Here is a 21249-nt window from a genome sequence, read left to right as displayed (position 1 = left end):
AAAAAATTCTAATTCTCCAGAACAAATACTTACATAAGACTACAATGTTTGTACTATGTGATATAGCAAATACTGTAAAATAATGCAACCATTTTATGATCATTAGTTTTCAGGACATATTCCCACTGAAGTCAGTGGACAATTTTGCCATCAGTATCCTCTAAATAAGACCCTTAGAATAAAATTAAAGATTAAAAAAATGGAATAATTTGAATCACTTAATAACTTTGATGCCACAACTGAAACTGTCAGTATAGATAAAATGATTTCACGTAAGACAGATATGCAGTTTTAGAAATAAGCCATTTGACACATGAAATACTAACGATGTGTGCATTTTTGCTGGTTGAAACTATTTCCATTAATGACACAAGTCATTGATGCTTCCAATCATTAAAAACCAGGACATTTATATGGGTGTTCAAATATATTTTAAATACTGAACTTAGGAAAAAATAAATTCACATCCCTTTTTTCCAGTACTGAAAATACTCTGGAATGGTATAATCAAAAGTGAACTCAAAGTAAACGTATTAGTAAGTAACAGCAAGTTCAGTATCTGTCAGGTTATTGGTTGGATGTTTGACTAGTCAGGGCTTTCTGAATTTCCTGTGAGATGGAATGACAGAGCTAAATGGATTTTTGCAGGTTCGTTGGGAAAATGTTCTCTACAACCTGTTTATAAAACTGCATGGAAGTTAGTTAATCTGTATTTACTAAAGTTTCCAAGCCCAACAGTTCAAGGTAAAATTCTCTGAACTGGAAAAAGAGTCAGTCATTTGTTCATTCCAAACATTGCCCCATCCCCTGAGAACATTATACTTTTCTCAAAAAACAAAAACCAACCACCAGACATCAGTAAGCTTTGTAACTCAAAACTAAGATTCCAGTTTATAAAAAAAAAAAAAAAAAAAAAAAAGGCCAACAAACCGCAGGGTCCATGCAAAATGAATGTGTCAAGTCACTCACAAATGCTTAACTCCAGTTATTCTCAGAGTGATGCTACCAGGACAGATTCCACCATTTCCATCCACATCACATATCTTCACACTCAACCCTCACTCTTTGTCATGTACTATAATCAGTAGTTGAAGGGAGTCTGGCCTTATTTATCACTAGAAGAGTACTTCAGTATTTCTTTGCAAGACATATAGCATGAGTTCCATCATTTTCTCCTCTTTAAAAAAATCCCATGTCCTGACAATTATACAAATTTTGCTGTACACCGAACTAGCGTATACAATCTCCACTCTGATTTTCAGTGTTCCATTGACATACATTACAAGTACAGGATCTTCTCCAAACTTCAGATTAGAAGGGATGATGGGGGGCTGACCTTACCTATGCTTACTTTCCAAAGTTTAATAGGTTGTTTCGTTTTTAAATAATGTGGAATCTTCACTTGGCATTAGTAGGCTCTCTAATGTTTGTGATTCCTGAGTACACTACATTGTTCTCAAGAATTTTCCAAGTCAAGTGAAAAATTGTGTCATGACACATTAACTGGACATTAAAAGATTTTTGCCTGGAAGTCCCCTTAGATTAAAATACTCAAGAATTGCGCAGTGACAGGAGTCCCTGCAGAATATGCCAGGTGAACAGGACCTTAGTGAGTCTTGCAAGTGGGGAAGGAATTCAGATGGATTGTAAAATCAATAGTGAGAAGGACCCCATTCCTTTCAAGGCATATCCCATCTTTACATATGGCTCTTCCTTCCATATCCCAACACTGAACTTCTTGTACCCTATGTGGCTTTTACTGGTTGCCAACTCCCTCCATCTTGAACTTTGCAGAAAATTGTTATCTAGGGCAAGATATAATATTTGAAATGTCAGGCTGGTTGCTTAGGTCTGGTGAAGTCAGTGGTTGGGACTGGAAAAAAAAAAGTCAAGCCTACAATTGGAAGTTACCTCTGAATAGCTAATGTTAAAGTACTTAACATTCTGAAATATGAATACACTTCCTCTTGGACAATATTGAATGTGTTCATAACAATTTAGTTTGTGATCAGTTTTTTGGCCATTTAATATCCTATACTAATTCACTCAGTTACTTTGTTCTACTTTGCATAAGCCAAGTCCTGACAATATTGCTTTTGTCTAACATGCTATCTTCAGAGTTTTAAGCTCCACAAACACTAGATACCTGGATGCACGTCCTGCAGCCCTCGTCCTCTGGAAGAGTTTTTCACTGAATGAAGTTCTATAGGTTAATGGTCTCCGTCTGTATTCACATTTCATGTACACCAAACCCAGAGATTGAAGAAGGAAGCAGGAGAAGTTGATGGGAGAGGACAGGGAAGTCATTAGTATAGCAAGCAGTAAAGAAAAAGAGGATAGATTTCACAGGATTAAAAGAAAACATGCTAAGTGATCAGAATTAAAGTTAATAAGAAATTATTAGATTGCACAAATTTTAGAGGAGTCCATGTGATCAGGTCAAAATTGCACAATCTACATATTTACAAAGTTGTAGATTCAAAACCAGAAATATTTCAAATGTTAATCTCTAATTCCAATTCTTATTGCTGTCACTACAAGGAATTATACATTCACAAAAACTTATGAGCCAAAATCAGGGCTGACATATCTTGTTATATTTTGCTGATTGCATATAGTTTAAATCAGTGCTGAGTTTGTCTCCACATTTTAAAAAATGTACACAAATATTAAATACAAGTGCTATGGATATAGCAGTAAAGCTTAGCAAATCAATAGGTTCATGCAAGTATAACCATTGCAATGTCAACCAAAGCAGAATTTAGAGTTCTGAACTCCATTACTAAATACAGCACAGTAACGGCTATGCTTAACAAAAGTAATTTAAAGTAGCACTAGGTTAGAAGTCTGGTCACAGAGGAAACGTCTGGTGTAACAAATGATGACATAAGGAGATTTACAACATGTTTTTCCAATATAATTATCAGCATTTAAAAAAACTAACATGACTTTTGAAACAATGTTTACTATAATTTTTAAATATCGTTTATAATTATTTTATAGGACAGGAAGAATTCAAAATATTTTCTAATTCTTTTTTGCCAGTTGCCACCTAACCAGGACTAAACATTACTGTTTCCTACTTATCTCTTTCTTAATTGTATTTCCCTTCCCTATGGACACATCCACATTCCTAAATACTTTAAACAGAATTACAAGTAATTAAAGCTATAGAAACGTTCATATTATCTTTTCACACAGTTAATATTAAACTCAGCTAACACCAATTCATTAATTGTGATTTAAGAAGTACTCGATGGGGATAAACTCTGTCCAAATTCTAAAGCTTGACAATATGCAGCTGCAGTATCAGGATATTTTAGGGTTTAATATCTTTCACAATGTTTTAAGACAAACTGATGCGTAGCATCCCCATCATCTCATTGCTATGCTGAAATTTAAGACACTAATGAAAACTATATTCATCTGATCATGGAATGTGTTACCTTGCCAGATTGCTGCCATACTCTCTCTGCTTCCTTCAGTCTTGCTCCTCCACAGCTGAGCACATTTGTGGGAAACCCTATGACCATGCAGACTCCCCTACTAGAAATACTCCTTAACCCCTCTTAGTTCTGCCATGTTCCTTATAGAAAACCACTTCTTCACCATCACTGAATGCCACATCCAGAAATCCATCTGCCAATATGCCATTGGTTCTCCCAAGTAATCCTTTCAGAGCCCTTCCATTCAAGATTGCACCGATTCTATTCCATTCTCCCCAACATCAAATACAAGCTTCCGGTCCTGAACAACTTAGCCCTTCCCTACTTATCCGCTCTTGTATCTTTTCACATTGCCTTCTTTCCCCTTCTCACTCCACGGCAGCCAGCCTCCATCACCTGTTTTTCCACCTCCACGAGCACCTTTTTATTTTCTTCCTTGTTACATCTATATGTAGAATACCACGCCCAAACCAGTCCATAAAGCCACTCTCCTGTCCCAGTCCAAATCCCTCCTCAAGAGCCCCTTCCTCTGCAATGTCCATTGGAAACTGCCAGCTAGCTAGATGGACTACTGATATTCAACTTGTTCAAATATGTGTCTTTCAAATGATAAAACTCACAAACAAGGGTCCTCTCTCCTCATCCTTTAGCAAAATGTTATATCTTGGTAGTCTGAATGGAGGAATTACCCTCTAAAATCTGGTATCCTGCATCCACCGAAAACTTCATATTCTGTAAAAACAACCAACCACACAGAAGCAGTACATGGTGCTAAATAGTCATTTATAATCTACGCTTAGAGCATTTTAGCATATCAGCAATAATGCCAAGAATTTGCCATTACTAATTTCTATCGTTTTTACATAGGAGTGTCTCACTTTGAAAAGTGCCAGTGTTAAACACCTGATCAGATAATCAATGACTAGTTTAACTTTATGAAACATAAAATGTTCACGTCAAATGGATTTCCTGTTCTCGTTTCCACTAGATGAGCAATGAAAAAATTCATCATTAATTGCTATCACAATATACAGGTTACATCTGGACACTGTGGCTTCTCTGTCTAACCATTTTATGAAAACAGACATGTGAGACACACACCTAAACATTCTGTATGAATTTGTTTGACTGTTTAATGTCTTTAGTTGCACAAGTCTATCCTCAAAGCTATAAAACACACACACACAAAGTTTTAACCAGACAACTTAAATGGAAAAACAAATTAATAGGTTAGACGAGTTGTGGGCCATATTTACTGTATTTGGATTTTGTATTACCTGTTTTTCTGCTCTTGTTGCAGTAGCTGAGCTGCTATTTTTCTCAAGTCAGTCACTTCTTTCAATTCATCATATTCCTCTGCCAATAGCTGCTCTTTCTGAAGCCTGAAAGATTAATTTAGCTTAAACATTTTGTTTTCAGTAGGTTATGGAAAGGCATGTATGTTTGGGGACTTGTTTTTTAAGCAAATGATAGTGTTACTTCACAGCAATTGAAAAAACCCTTCCTAAAAGTTGATCTTCTGCCCAACCACAAGCGCTTGTACTCACTATCGCAGAACTATGCTTTGGAAATATTGACTTCTGAAGAGATGTTTATAAGGCATACCTTTTTTCATCTTCCCACTCATCATTCCCTTCTATTTTCTGCAATTTCTCAGGGTGTTTTCCTTGTTCCTTATACAGAAGGAAAAAAATTAAGAGTTTAGACATTAATGACCAAGATGTGTCACCTAATTTTTTCCACTTATTAGGTTACCTTACCTTAACATAAGAGACAACTGGTCCCATTTGTACATCTCCTTGCTCAGGAATAGCTGCATCTTCTGTGTTAGGGTCAATGTAATCATACACCTCCTGGTCTAGGGATGATTGATCAAGTTTGAAAAAAAAAAAAAAAATGTTAAACAGTTCTCTGAACCTAACGTTATTCTTAAGAGGTACTTGTGACAAAGTCAAATATAACTAATATAGTGAGCTCTTGCTACATCTAGACAAGTTTTGCAAGAGATGGCTTTTTCTTTGTTGTATGTTTGTTGATCTTGTATTTAGAAATTTATTACAATGTTGTTTGAGTGTAAATGCACAGATATAATACACCATCATATAACCTTGTGCAGTGCTTAATGGAAATTATCTGCACCTGAAACAGTGTTTGTGTACTAAAAAGATTAGACATTACCTTTATGTGAGTCAAATTTACTTCCTATTAAATGATTGTCATTCCTTAATGTCTGTTCCCTCGTCGATTCTGATACCTGAGAGTGAAGGCTAATTGTGTCATCATCAGACGGCTGCAAAGAATAATCAGAATTAAAACATGACCGGCATATTAATTACTCAGTTTATTGATAAGTCACAAATTACAACATAGAATCTGAGTGCCTACTACGAGGGGAGATTTAGATGAAACACTTATATGAATGCAAACTGTGGTCAAAACATGTTTTGTTTCATCTGAAAGACAGTACTTTTTATTTACAGAGCCCTGCAGCATAATTCTGGGGCCACTGGTCTCTTAGCTGAGCAAAGTGCGCCACCTACAAAATCAACAGTTTCTGAAGCACACAGATATTTCTCTACCCAGTTACCAAGTACCACCACACTTAATTAAAGGAGCTGGGATTCTGTCCATTAAATTTGGGTGGCCACTTTACTTCTAAATCAGTTTGACCGTCTTGACATAATCCTGGAATACTCCTCCACTTTACGACTTCCTGAGAACAATCTAATTATGCTTCAGATGAATTTGCAAGTACAGTTTTTAGCCTAGACTTAAAATTATAAAACTGGGACTAAGGGAAGATTTACCATATTCAGTTTTAGTACTGCTGTTATCAAACTGTAGTTGATTACACAAAGATCCATACAGTTACATAAGCAAGGAAAAATAGGATAAAAACCCCAATTCCCTTATAGCTTTTAAATGTTGCTGATAATATGTCTGTCAATCAATAGTCCCCATTAATAAACAGCCAATGCAAAGAAAAATACATTATACCTCAACTTATATTAATTAAAACAGAAATTATTAGAAAAACAAAAGTAACTCTCAAATTAATTGTTCCCTGTTGTAAAAAATTATCTTGTATTTTATATCTGAAAATGGCCAAAGAAGCCACCACTGATTTGGTTCAGAGTTCAATTTTAAAAAAGTTTGGAGTGGGGTGACAGAGCACCATGCAACTAATTAGGGCTAAATATTCAGAGGGACACAAATAAATTTTAATATTTAGTATCATTCTATGCTTTACAGCAAGTTTCACCAACAGAAGATGGTCCAATAAAAGATATTACCTCACCCCCCCTCGTGTCTCTAATATCCTGGGACCAATGCAGCTACAATTCCACTGTTTACAGTAAGTTTGTCACACATTTTACTGAGTTCATTTAATGCATTACATTTAAGCTTTCTCAAATTCTACAATGCACATCTGAATGACAAAGAAATAAGCAATTTAGTGAAGCAAACTTATGCACAAGCTAAACAATAAACTGCTTCTGTAAATGAAGAAAAAGTACTGTCCTTTCAGTCCTCTTCTATCAACAGAGAAAAATAAAAATATACAGTGAATACTAAAAAACCACTCACTTCAGTTGTAGACAATCTTTTATCCCCATTATCACTGCCAATGCCAGAGTCAGGACCATGATTTTTATTGGGATAAAAGTCTTCCATACTATAACAAAGAAAAGGCATTGCAGGTAAGACAAAAATATCACTTTTTTAAATGGTAAGTGAAAGGAAGACACGATTTTCAAGATGTTTCCCCCCATACCTCTATGGTTGTTGGGACAAAAAAAGAGTTTATTGCTTTCTTTTACACCTATCTGTGACCCACTATAGAAGACCCACTATAGAAATGTTTAGTGTGCTGGGAGGTTATTTTAAAGAATGGTATCGGATGGAAATTTAAGGTTGAGAAGATCACTTAGGTTATCTCTTCCAACTTCCCAAAAAAATCAGGATTGTGTCCCAAAGTCCATTCAATTGCTGTGTGAATTTCAAGTGCAATATTCTGCACTAACCCCTACACAGGGACGCTCATTGTGCACTTAGAGTTCCTTCTTGCAGCCTAGCTTAAGCCACTCTCAGTGCAGAACAAGATGCATCGGACGAAGTGGGTATTCACCCATGAAAGCACATGCTCCAATACGTTTGTTAGTCTATAAGGTGCCACAGAACTCTTTGCCGCTTTTACAGACCCAGACTAACACGGCTACCCTTCTGACTACTAAAATTACATGATCTTATTGTGAGAGTAGTTCTCCATTATCCTAAACGCTTAATTCATAGCGAACATTAAGTAGTTCTAAAGAAGAAAGGTAATACCTGTCTGTGAGTGGCTGGGATGGGATTCTTTTACCCAGTGATGGAAGATCTAAGGAATCTGGTTTTTTATCTATTCTGAGGCATTCTTGAATACTGAGGAATTTAAATATGTGAACTTTGCCCTTTAAACATATCTGTTAAGAAACACATGAAAAAAATTAATTTAGAGGTATGGTATATTTATAATATCATACATCAGACACTTTCTACATTTAAGAGTTATTTTTTTTATTTACTTTCTACTATTCAAATGAAAAAAAATGGAGCTTTAGTAGTTTAGCAGTCAGGGCTGGAAAAAAATCTATTTGTCCAGAAGCCCAAGACAAGCAGACCTGCTCTTTGGGTACATAAAAGTGCCCGGCCTGCCTGTAGAGTAAGAACAGCAGAGAAGGCTTCTGGTGGTCTCAGTGGCATCAGGCACAGAGACAAGGTGGGTGACATGATGTGTGTCTTATTGGACCAACTTCTTTTGGTGAGAGAAACTTTTGAGCTGTGTAAACTCGAAAGCTTGTCTCTCTCACCAACAGAAGCTGGTCCAATAAGATATATTGCCTCAACCACCTTGTCACTCTAATATTCTAGGAGCAACATGGCTACAACACCACCACATAAAATCAGACACAGAAGTATCTGAATACCAATCACAGGGAAAGGTATCAGGGTGGCTGAAGCCGCAACAAAGGTAAATAAGATATCTCAGGGATCAGGGAGGAAAGGAGCTGAGTTTGGACATTTCCGATACATGCTGTATGAAACTCATAATACATATCAAACTAAGCTAGTATACAGGTTATAAACAAACAAAATTAAACTCCAATGTTAATTTTCTTATGTCAAATATGTTTCCAATAAGTACAACTCATACAACTGTATTAAAGTAAATTTTATGATTACTTTCAAATTTCAATAAGGGAAAAAACAAGTACACCTCTACCCTGATACAACGCGGTCCTCAGGAGACAAAAAAAATCTCACCGCATTATAGGTGAGACTGTGTTATAGCAAACTTGCTTTGCCCCTCCCCCGTTCCTTGCTCCCTGACCACCCCTTCCAAAGACCCCTGTCCCTAAACACTCCCAGGACCCACCCCTACCCAACCCCCCACCCCCCCGCCCCCCCCCCCCGCCCCCCCCCGCCGCGCCCCCCCCCCCACCCCCCCCCAACCCCCCACCCCCCCGACTGCTCTGACTCCTATCCACCAGCCACCACCCCCTGACAGGCACTTACCAGCAGCAGCAGGAAGCGGAGCAGCCTGGCCCCAGTCCACTTCACTCCATCAGCTCCCAGCCGCAGTGTTCCACTTCCCGCCGCTGATGAGTGCGGGGAGCTTGGGGAAAGGACACCCCCACATACTCACCTGCAGTGGGAAGTGGAGCATCATGGCTGGGAGCTGGCAGAGTGGAGCTGACTGGGGTTGGGCTCCTCCACTTCCTGCTGCTGGTGAGTGCAGGGACGTTGGGGAAAGGACGTCTCCATGTACTCACCTGCGACGGGAAGTGGAGCACTGAGGTTGGGAGCTGGCAGAGTGGAAATGACTGGGGCCGGGCTCCTCCGCTTCTGCCACAGCTGGTGAGTGCGGCGGGGGGGGGGGGGGTCATCCCTTCCCCCAAGCCACATCCCCTGAGTGACATGGCTGGGGCCGAGGCGAGCGAAGTAGAGTGGGTTGCTCCTAGTCTCCTGCTAATCTCCCGCTAATCTCCCAGGCCACTCTGGGACTGCGGGGCCCCCATAAGTGCCCTCCCACAGCTCCTCCTAGACCCTGGGGGGGAAGCCCCTGACTGCCCCCGAGACCTTCTGCCCCTTATCGAACCCCTCAGCCCCAGCCTGGCCCGGCACCCTCAACATGCTTCTCAGAGCAGCATGTCAGAGCTTTATCATGTTGTATGCGAACCTGCGTTATATTAGGGTAGAGATGTACTATAAAATATCCAGATAAAAACTATGCTGACCTGGAGTCAAAGTTGTGTACGTATCAGTAATTTAATGGTAAAAAAAAAGTTACAGGGATGTAGTAATTATCTCCAAAAACAATTACCACAAACCCAAGAACATTCAAATTAAACTTAAGAAATCCAAAGATGTTAAAGTACAAAAATGGAAAGATATGGCTGTTGGGTGCCTTTAATCCACCCTGTAATGACATTATTCAATACAATTACCATGCAATTATGACTAGTGAACGATATGGTTTGTGGTTTCAGATTAGATTAAACTGACTTTTAAGAGTTTTTGAGGCGGTCCTTGCTCATTATGTCTCTATAGGGCTGGGTTGAGGAAAAGATCAGCAACAGAAAGCAGATGGAAAAACAAGCAGAAACGTGGATGCAAAGAAAGAAGACTGACCCTAACATTCACACCTACAATTTGTCTCTTGGGTTAAGTCTTTGGATGTTCATGACAATTTATCAGACTACCCTATAATATAATCAGCATTAGCCTGATTTTCAGGGGTTTATTCATAGTTTTGTTTTTTTAAGGACAGAATGGACTATTACAATTATCTAGTCTGGCCTCCAGATTAACTAATGTAAAGGGTGGGATGAATGACTAAACTACAAAATAAAGTTTTTGAGCAAAGGATTATGGGTCAAGAAATGCCCTTATGATATTTCCTTGTGCCACTGCCAGTTGGTTGGTAATTAACCTAACACATCTCACCCTTTCTTAAAATCCTGGGAAAGTTGAGAAAATGGAAGCTTTTTATACTAACCTGTGCCGGTGGTATCTGCATTGGATTGTTATCCAAAATTATTACTTGTAAATGACGTAATTTCCTGTAACAAATTGGGATCTCTGTAATTTTATTACAAGAAAAATCCAGCTTTACCAAGGGAAGGTCTCCCAATTCTGTTAAGGGGGAAAGAAAACAAAATCAGACACCCTAATGTTTTGTGTAATTTACCTATTTCAACACGAGGATGGTGAGCAGCTTACCATCTGGCAACACATGGAGATTATTTCTTCTAATGTTTAATTCTCTAAGTGACTGGAGTTTTCCTATTTGCTGGGGAAGGACCTGAATCTCATTGCAGCTGATATCCTAAGTAAAAGATAATGAGTCAATGAGCCGAATAGCTCGACTGAAATGAAACAAAGGAAAAATTTCAGTGAAAGCTATTACAAAAACATGTTTTAAAGAACAATATCCTCATTCGTTTTTTCCCCTTTTCTTACCAAACTGAGAGCTGCTATAACCCAGCTCTCAGGAGAGCCTTTCCCAATCTGAAACAATATTTGGTAGTGTGGGAGCCCAATCAAGGAGTCTAATCCGATGGACAAGGAAAGATCACTTTTGAGATTTGCACTGGATCCAATCAGGAGATCTGGATTTGATTCCCATGTGTCTTGTGTGTGACTGCAGACAGCTCACTTACATTCTGTACCTCTGCAAAATGGGGATAATAATTTTTCTTCTTCCCTATGTTACACAATCACCTGAGATCCCGGGATCTAAAATGATGAGCCTCCACTGTAGCGGTTCCAAAACTGTGGGTTGCAACACCAAATGGGGTCACACCATCAGCAGAGAGGATGACAGCAACCCCTACTGTGTGGAAAATGCCATTTCATGCCACACAGCATAACCTTGCATGTACAGTGAGTGCAAGGTCACGATGCATGGAAGACAGCATTTCACTCTACAAAATAGCATCCTCTGCATAGTGTGACCTCACATGCACCAGACATGCAAGGTCACACTTTGCAGAGGGTGCCATTTTGTAGAGCAAAATGGTACCCTCCATGCAGCATGACTTCACACATACAAAGCGTGCAAGGTCACGCTGTGCAGAGCATGCCATTTTGCTCTATAAAATGGCATGCTCCATGCTGTCTGTGGTCCCAGCTGAAAATACTTCATTAAGATAGGGCTGTGCTAGCAAAAAGTTTGGGAACCTGCTGCTCTACTGCCTCAGAAAAAAAGATATCATCCTAGTCTCTCAAAGGTTGCTGCAGACTCATTGAACCTCTCTGGTTCAGCCACAGTGAATAAGCACAGTTTACACCTACTTCTCACAGGTTTTGCAAGACTAGATTATTATTTGTTTAGGCATTCATGTAAGCATGGGAAGGTGCCTCTCAACAAGGCGGACACCACCATAAGGCAGGCGGTGAAAAGGGGATGTACTTTCCCCAGAGCGCCAAAAATGAACTGGTGGACATCTTGCATAGGCAGGGTAGAGTCAACATCCTTTGAATGGTGATGTATGCAACACTGCAGTGATCACTCACACATTCCGTCTTTTGATATACCAGGACGCTATAGTGGGGAGCACTGCAGCCAGTACTGTGCGTGATGTCAGCAGGAAGCGAACAGCTAGGGCCCCTTCCAGCCAAGATGTCGCCACGTACTTGAGTGGCTCCCTGGAAGGCAAATTTGGAACAGACTGGGGAGACTCTGCTTCACTTGGACTTGTACCCACAATGCTACACGATGGCTGCAGCAGTTTATTGGCTCCCTCTGGACATGGTATGAGGAACATCAGGAGCTGGGAGTCTTGGTATCACAGGTCAAGAACACCGAGCAAACAGTCATTACTCCGACAGCAAGGACCATACTCAAGAGGACACCGAAAGATGCCATCCATTGGCAGTAAGTGGAAAACTTAAGATGGAAGTCGGACCAGGGCAAGGCTTTTGAGGTGACAAACAAGTGGGATGCCAGCAACCACTTCCTCCCCAGGGACAGTTTCACCTGATTTGCCGACTGGATATTCATCAATAGGGTTTGGCTCAACTGCATCCTCCTGAATGGACAGTCAATGCAGAAAGTTTGACTGTGCTAACGAAACATGCCCCTTCCCATCTTGTGCAGCTGCAAACCCAACTTCAAAGCCTGTCAGCTGCACCACACCACTATCCAAGACCACCTAAACAAAGCCATTCTACCAACTGTGGTAAAGACTGCCACAAACTCCACCGTCCATGGAACAGAGAATTAACTGCAACTGGACATAGTCATTACTCATGAGGAACAGCAGGTGGTAGTCATGGTGGATGACACAGTTCCTTTTGAGAACAGAACCCTGGCCTTCTGCAGCGCCACAGCTCGAAAGCTGGAGAAACACACTCCCCTGGCTGATGCTTTGAGTGCCAGGGGTTACAAGGTTCAAACACACGGACTGATTGTGGGAGCCTGGGGCACCCAGGATCCTGGTAACAAGTGAATGCTACTAGAATGTGGAATCAGTCAGCTCAGTGCCCAGCTAAAGCAGTGACTCAAAGCATCAGACACCATCAGGTGATCAAGAGACATTTATTTTGACTAGAACATATCACCAGAAATTGGCAATACCAGGAGAAATGACCTACAGTGCCAATGAGACGCAAAGACAGAAAAGTAGTTGAAATTCTTCTCTGGTGGACCATATTTATTCATGGACAACCTACTTTAAATTTTCAATTATTGAGGGACAATCTACACTCATCATTATATTTTCCACAAGCTAAAGTTTCCATGAGTGATGTATCTGAGTATTTGGACACTGATATTTAAAATGTATGGTTAAATTTATTAACCCTAATTTGAGATATTACAGATTATGTATTATACCCATTTTATGACTTTTTAAATCAAACTTGCTACTTTTTGGACAATTTAACATTATACTCTGATGAACAGAAACTTCTTTATTAACCAGTGTCTTAGATAATTTTAGCATAAGTTTTAATAAAATATGGAGAAGACCTAAAAACTTACTTCTCACCTGGCTGAACACTGGTTCAACAAGAGAGACCTATAGCTCGTATTCCAGGCGTGATTCATGTGTGCAATGATAACACTTACATATCTAACTACCCAATGCTGCAGATGAAAACTGGATGTTGATTTTAAAGAGTAGGTCCCTAGATGTAAATCCAGCTTCTCTCCTGTGCAGCTCCCCTGCTCAGGCGGTGGGACAAGTGACTCCACTCCTGCATATATGTGCCCATTCTCTCTCTCCTGCCTCTCTACTTTAGGACAGAATTCCTTCCCAACATCTCTCCAGCATCCATTTGACTACTTGGGTTGCCTACCAATCTTAAATGTTCAACTTGGATTGTTAACCAGTTTTCAGTACACTTAAATAATAGTTTAACAGAGTTTTCTATTCCAAGTCCATGGAGTAAGGAAGGAAGGGTAATAAAAACATTAAAAATTTACACTTCAGTTTTATTTGTGGCAACAAATGCTTTTTAATCTGTTGCATTTTCTTGATAATTATAATGCAGAGTGGTGACATACACAAAGTGAAAATATTTTTTTAAGGGACAAAAATAGAGTTGGAATGGTTAATATTTTTAAAAATACTCATCAATATTCTTGGTTGGCAACTGTTGCTCTGAGTCTTTAGAATAAAGACAGTATGCCTACTTGATGGGCAAGAGATGTTGTTATCTCTAATGCAGACATCAAATAATAGTGGAAATGAACATGAAAGGGTATTTAAGCACCAGGATTAAAAAAACATCTTCATGTTGTGTGCAGCTGGCAGTGTGCTTGAAAATCACTACAGTAAAGGGAGCAGAGCACAAACCCACATACAGGAGCTATATTTAATATTCAAGATCACATTTTACACCTTGTGGTGGATTTTTTTTTATTTCTGGTAATATTTTACATGTGCATATACAGAGAACTGCAGGTCTAGATTTCAGTCAGTGAGTGATCCCATGGATCTGTAATTTTAAAAAGCCAGAATTTTCAAGTTCTACATATATACAATATAAGAACGAACATTTAAAATGATGCAGAAGTGACTAGAACAGCATACACAATTATGTTACCAAAGGCACTGAGTCTGAATTGCTACACAAATAGGGGGCAGGCTGTTTACAATGTACAGTGAGATAACAGTGCACCTTAACACTGACAAGTCACCAGATCTAGCCCAGGTCTTCATTGTTTTATCAAGTTATTATACAGCCATTAGTACACTCAGACTCCATTCTGGGTGCAATTGTAGACAGACTGCAAAAAACTAATCTTTACTTAATACCAGGTTGAATGCTCACATTAATTATTACATGGCAATAATCACTCTTACTTGGTTTTTGAAGATGAACTTTATGAAACTCCTGTAAAATCCCCAATAGTAAAAACATTTATCCCATTTTCAAATGGCAAAGATGTCAGCTTCAAGGGGCTTTAAACAGTGAGTAAACACGTTTTAAACATATGAAAGATACCTCACCCTCCCCCCCCCCCCCAAAATGTTTCTTTATCCACACAGAAGGTATAGTACAGACCCACGAGAGAAAGGGATAAGATTAATAATGGGCATTCATTTCACTAACATATTTCACAAAGGAAACTGAGTTAAATCTTTATTTCTGACTTTTTAAAATGAAAGAGTTCGGACCCGGAATATGCTCATGTTTCATTACAGGTGTGAATGCAATGTTCTGGACTAAGCATTATCTGTTACAGGTGAACTACAGCAAAAATTAAGTTAAAAGACCCAATTTCATTTTATAGTAAGTGAAGCTACATTCCTTCGTAATTTACTTGTTACTACATATTAAACTGAGAAATCATATCCAATAAATAGAGGTTTCCCAAATCTTTCATGTCAGTTTATTAAGAGAAAGTTTGATTACTTACATATTTCAATGTTTGTTTATTCTAAACTGTTAATAACTTTGTAATTGTACTTTGAGTTCTGCAATATACTGTACTTTTGTAACATGCTATCAAATGCTGACCATGCAATAACTAAGTTGGCATTCTGCAGCAATATATCACATCCCTAGACCCAGAACAGTACAGGAGAGGGTCCCCACAACCTGGAGGGATTAGGATCCAGGACGTTCTTTAGTTTGTCCCTGTCACATAGCCTTTGGGAAAAACTATAGTGGGGAACCAGTCGGACTCCAGCCAGGAGGAGCACAAGGAGCCAAAGTAGGGAGCTCTGGACATTTTGGGTAGGGCTCCACAGAGTTTTGGAGCCCACAAGACCAAGCCTCTCAGCCCACGTAAACAGATCACTCCCTCCCCAAGGTTTCATGCCCCAAGCTCCAACCAAGCCACAACTTCAAAGAGCGGTCTACACAGCTGTTTTTAGAATGCTAGCAGGAGCCCGGCTAGCTCAAGGCTGTCAACCTGGGCTGAGAGACTTGCTCCCCTGGCTTCAAAGCACTGTGTAAACATACCGTCAGAGAACTTCTCACAGTTTTGACTTGTCTTTCTTTGCCCTGTGCCAAACAGCTGTTAGTGCCAATCCTCTCCGCCCCTTACAGTCTCTTCACCTCAGTTTAACTCCACACTTGTCTCTCTTACACTTTTCTCCTCTGTCCTGTCCCCCTCACTTCCCCTTCCCTGTTAGCTTAACTCCTACATAATTCCCTCCCTACACCCCCCACCAAAAAAATATAGGCAACAACATGACATTTGCTGCTATCATATTGTTCACACTGCTTTGTCTCATATCCCCTTCCCCGACCAGATGGGTGTCTTTATGCTGTAAGCTCTTTACGGCACAGACTGTCTTCTACTCTACAGTGCTTAGCACAACAGGGCCCCACTCTCAGTCAGCCCCTTGCACTACCATAATGAACTACTAATAGTAGTAGTATCAAATTATACTTTTTCATTAATAAGTTATCTACGCTGTAAATACACTTATCACTGGTGTACACAATTATACTCACCAACTCCATCAGGTCTCTTAACTTTCCAATTTCTTCTGGAATGGATACCAGCTTATTATTACTGACAACCAAAACTTTAAGTGGTAGGTCAAACAGGTATTTTGGCAATGTTGCTAAAAGATTTCGACTAAAAAGGGAAAAAAAGATTACATTGAAACAGTCTTTTGAAGCTTGTATGAATTCCAAGAAAACATTCTCTCTGTTCCAATAGGAATTGAAATACACAGCAATACCCCTCATTCAAATTTTAACTGTGTTCCTCAGTGTGAATCACTCACATGAAAAAAGCCTGCCTTAGCCAAACAAATTCCATGTCCCCATTCAATTTGAATAAAATAGCATTCTAGTGTAATAATTTAGTCTTCCAATAATATGATGTAAATTGAGGGAACAAGATGCAATTACAAAAACATTTCAACATCTTGGCAGACCAGCCTATACAAGTAATGTCAAATTAAACGGATTGAAGATAAACAAGATAAAATAAGCAAACCCATTGACTTGTAAACTGAATCTCTGGGCTTGTCTACAGTTGAAAAGCTACAGGAGAACAGCTGCACTTTGGAATAGATACTACTTAGGCCAGGGATTCTCAAACTGCGGGTCAGGACCCTTCAGGGGCTCGTGAGGTTATTACATGGGCAGTCACGAGCTGTCAACCTCCATCTTAAACCCTGCTTGCCTCCAGCATTTACAATGGCGTTAAATATATTAAAAGTGTGTTTAATTTATTGGGGGGGGGGGAGGTCATACTCAGAGGCTTGCTGTGTGAAAGGGGTCGCCAGTAAAAAAGTTTGAGACCCACTGACCTACGCTGATGGTAGGAGTTCTGTCGGTGTAGGTAACTCATCTCTCCAAGAGGCAGTACTGAGATTGATAGAAGACTGTCTACAAGTGAATTTAGATTGGCTTAAACTATGTGGCTCTGGGGTGTGAATTTTTCTCACCCCTGAGCAATGTAGCTGGATTGATCTAATTTTCTAGTGTAGATTAGACCTCTGTTAGGGCTTGTCTTCATTCCAACAGTAGAGTCTAGTTACTCCACTCCAGCTAGCCTAGCTCAAAGAGAATGATGGACCAAACTGTGAAACACTCAAGCTATATAGTGATCTTGACTAGCAACACAGAGGGAGAGTTGAGGGAGCTGTTTTGGGTAACCACAGAGACAGATCCTGCAGGAGTGCCTGAGTTTGTCCTCCTCTTCACCAAGCAAGAATACTTCCCCAGAGAAGTAAAGCACATCATGGAACAGGCCACTCAAATACCCCAAGAACCTGCTTCAATGCAGAAATAAAACCCCCTACTTAAATGTGCATTTGTTCTGGTCTTGTTCGAACAGGTTTTTTCCTGCATCTTTTATCCCCAGAAGCAGAAAAGGATTGTGCTTTACAGCCCTTTGCACAGGAAAAGAAAAACAGCATAGGTCTCTCAGATGTCACTAGTGTTCTTTAAAATCTCCACAAAGCAGACTATTCTTACTCTGCAAATTTACCAGTGTATAACTTCCTAAATATTCCTTCCTGTTTCAAATTTGGCCCTGTATACTACATCTCTATAAGCTTCTGACTAAACGTCACTTGAAGTTGAGTTAAAAAAAGGACAGGATCGGGGGGAAGAGGGAGGCGTGGCGCACTGGAGCTTTCAAGACATGATTAACAATTATTTGTCCTGAGTCCTCTCTCTCTAGCAATCAAGTCACCTCAAACTTGACAAGAGAAAAATGACGGATGGTCACAAATTCCATGTGCAAAATGTATAGTGGAAGAGATTATTCCAGAAGCTTTTAGGTGATCAGGGACCAACACTTGGGCATATTGTAGAAAACAAGTCTCAACTGCACATGGGAAGGTTACAGTTTTCCATAATGCCCCATACAATATTTATGTATACCAATTACACTTTATAAGCAAATCTTCCTGTAAAGCTGGTGTTTCTTTTGTCTCAAGATCCACACTATTTGTTTTCAGTAATACAGTCTACTCTCTCACTACTCATTTGTGTACTAAGTCAATAGAGCCTTCTGAACAGAATAATCCAGGTTCTATAGCCTATTTCCAACCTTCATAGACACTTTTATCTGCATAGCACCAGAAAGAAAGAAAACTTCCACTAGCTTCTGCAAATTATTGTTTGGAATACAGTCAACTCCTTCCCATGAAGGAAGAAGGAGCTACTTGATCTACAACCAAAGACAAACAAACTATAGAACGTTTACCAAGCTGAGGAAAAGCAGGGAACAAAAGTAATCAACGCCCTGAGGAGGATGAATGCCATCTTTCCTGACGGTCTATATATAATCCTGAGACATCAACAGGAAAAAAAGAGAGTTACTCACCTAATATTAAGATACGTTAACATCTGCAGATTTTTGATGGCTTCAGGAATGGATTTGATGCAGTTGTGATACAAATTTAAAGTCTCAAGTGGTGCAAACAGCCAGACATCTGGAGGAATTTCAGTAAACCTGTTCTTTGAAAGATCTGAAAAGAAAAGATAGTTTTCCAAAAAGTCAAAAATTTAACCAAAATTGGAGATGAACAAGATAACTGTTGTCCTTGCCATGTTGCTGCAAGATTAGGTGTTTGATGTTTATAAGTATTTTAATTTTACTAGATGCTACTGAGAAACAACTTATCCATTCACCCTGTTAAACATTATTTTAGCAGATTTATCATGCCTTTCATCTCAATAAAACACAACTGTCATGTCTTCCATTTAAGTAGTACTAATCAAACAGTTTAAAACAGAATAAAATCCAGACAAACTAATGCTAGGATTATTTTGCTGGGCAGAAGAGGGGTGTAGTTTCCACCACACTCAAGTCGCAATGGTGATATGTTTCAAAATGCAAGCCATCATTTGAAACTAAGTGGTCAGAACAAATTTGAATAATACAGAGTATACGAAAAAAGCTCCCAGACCATAAAAAAGTTGCAACAATGACTTTATTAAGTCTACGTTCTCAAATCAAGTGACAGAATCAGTTCATGTCGTCATCTTTGACAGATGAGTACACTGGGCAGTTTTAACACACATCAATTTAAAAGTGTGATATGAACCCTGAATTCCAGAGGTATCAATAAGGCTGCCATTTAGTCATGGAGGGCAGGGAAGGCACAAATTCTGTGACCTCCAAAGACTTCCATGACTTCAGCCAGCACCAGCTGGGAGCTGCAGGGTCCCCTGTTGCCTGTGGAGGCATAGAACTGCAGGGTACCTCCCGCTGCTGACAGGCAGGAAGGGGGAAGAAGGGCCCCTGGCTCTCCCGGCCAGCAAGGGGGGGCCCCACTGCCTGAAGCCACCAACGGAGGGGCCCCTGGAGCTCCCAGCCCACGACAGATGCCCAGGCTCCCCATTTGGTTATGGATATTTTTAGTAACAGTCAAGGACAGGTTACTGCTTCCGTGAATTTTTCATTATTGCCTGTGACCTGTCAATGACTGTTACTAAAAATATCCATGACAAAAATCTTAGCCTTACTGATCAGTTAACCACCAAAAGTTTTTTGTTTTTTTTAAAAGATGTCAAGATCCTTAGCACAATAGTATATATAATAAAGACAAGTGACTTCATTTGGCTAGATCAGTAACCCCCTTTGAGTCCATTCTCACTACCAACTGAGTGATTTAATATCTGAGCAAAACCCATTCAGTTAATTAAGTTATGACAGGACAGTGAGTGGGTGGGCACATAGTCACACAGAAGTACAGAAATGTGGGACTGAAACGGACCTCAATAGGTCGCTTAGTCCAGTCCCTGGCACTGAGTCAAGTCTAAGTATTATTCTAGGCTATCCCTGACAGGTATTTGTCTAACCTGTTCTCCATAACCTCCAACAACAGATTCCACAACTTCCCTAGGAAATTTATTCAGTGCTTACCTACACTTTCAATGTCTAACCTAAATCTCCTTTGCTGCCATTTAAGACCATTACTTCTTGTGCTGTTCTCAGTGGATGAGGAGAACAATCTAACACTTTTTTATAACAATCTTTTACATACATAAAAACTATCACATCCCCTGTCTTCTCCTTCCCAGACTAAACAAACTTAACTGCATGCATAAATGCATGATTTGTGTACAAAGCTACAGTAACATCATATTAGAAGTAGACATCAGCCTAAGGACCTTGCCACTCTCTAAGAACATTTGGCTTTTTATGCCAATTTTCAGTAAAGATCAAAGTAAAATCCTGGCCCCACTGACTTCAGTGGCCAAGATCTCAGTCCACATTTTTAGAACAAAATAAGATCCCTGAACATTAGGATTTAAATGAGCCGTGACAACCTCTACATAAAATTTTAAGTGTTAAAGTAACTACCTACACAGTATCTTTTCCAATACAGATTTTTCATTCATGAATAATTTTTTTCTTCAAGAAAATGGGAAGACTGGGAAAGAGTCAGGTCTTTGTATTTCTTTATACATTTGTGTATCTTCAGGGAGTTCTTAATCTCATCTTGTCAGTTTAGGTAAACAGCTTCTTCTCCCAAAATAATCCGTTACAATGAACAGTAAATTTATTTATGGAATTAATTCATTAATTATATTTAGGCTTGGAAGAATTAGATTTTTAAATTGGTAAACATCATTTCACCCACACACAATAGACAAAAAAATATTTCCACTGATGATGGGGACGCATCAGTTGGAAGTGACAGAGGAGGGGAAGGACCTTGGGGTACTGGTTGATAGCAGGATGTCTATGAGCCGCCAATGCGATATGGCCGTTAAAAAAGCAAATGTGGTTTTAGGGTGCATCGGGCGAGGTATTTCCAGCAAGGATAAGGAGGTGTTAGTACCGTTATATAAGGCGCTGGTGAGACCCCACCTGGAATATTGTGTG

At 39.6% G+C, this 21249-nt stretch overlaps 1 protein-coding gene across 3 annotated transcripts in view; it reads right to left on the bottom strand.

Moving 5' to 3' along the window:
- Positions 1–21249, bottom strand: part of LRCH2 (leucine rich repeats and calponin homology domain containing 2) — a 98256-nt gene that overhangs the window by 47898 nt on the left and 29109 nt on the right. For 2 of the 3 annotated variants that reach the window (XM_032776458.2, XM_075068913.1), the window contains exons 2-12: positions 18739–18883; positions 16404–16530; positions 10710–10815; positions 10486–10622; positions 7776–7909; positions 7035–7122; positions 5625–5736; positions 5207–5304; positions 5052–5119; positions 4724–4828; positions 2147–2224 (exon numbers count right to left, since the gene is read on the bottom strand). In XM_032776458.2, coding sequence (XP_032632349.1) covers positions 2147–2224; positions 4724–4828; positions 5052–5119; positions 5207–5304; positions 5625–5736; positions 7035–7122; positions 7776–7909; positions 10486–10622; positions 10710–10815; positions 16404–16530; positions 18739–18761 — 1076 coding nt within the window. In that variant the 5' untranslated portion in view covers positions 18762–18883. The remainder of the gene's footprint in view (positions 1–2146; positions 2225–4723; positions 4829–5051; positions 5120–5206; positions 5305–5624; positions 5737–7034; positions 7123–7775; positions 7910–10485; positions 10623–10709; positions 10816–16403; positions 16531–18738; positions 18884–21249) is intronic. The other variant, XM_075068914.1, reaches the window with a different exon arrangement.

Source organism: Chelonoidis abingdonii, chromosome 8 (genome assembly GCF_003597395.2).
Source record: "Chelonoidis abingdonii isolate Lonesome George chromosome 8, CheloAbing_2.0, whole genome shotgun sequence".
Classification (NCBI taxonomy): domain Eukaryota; kingdom Metazoa; phylum Chordata; order Testudines; family Testudinidae; genus Chelonoidis; species Chelonoidis abingdonii.
This window is presented reverse-complemented; position numbering and strand designations above follow the sequence as displayed.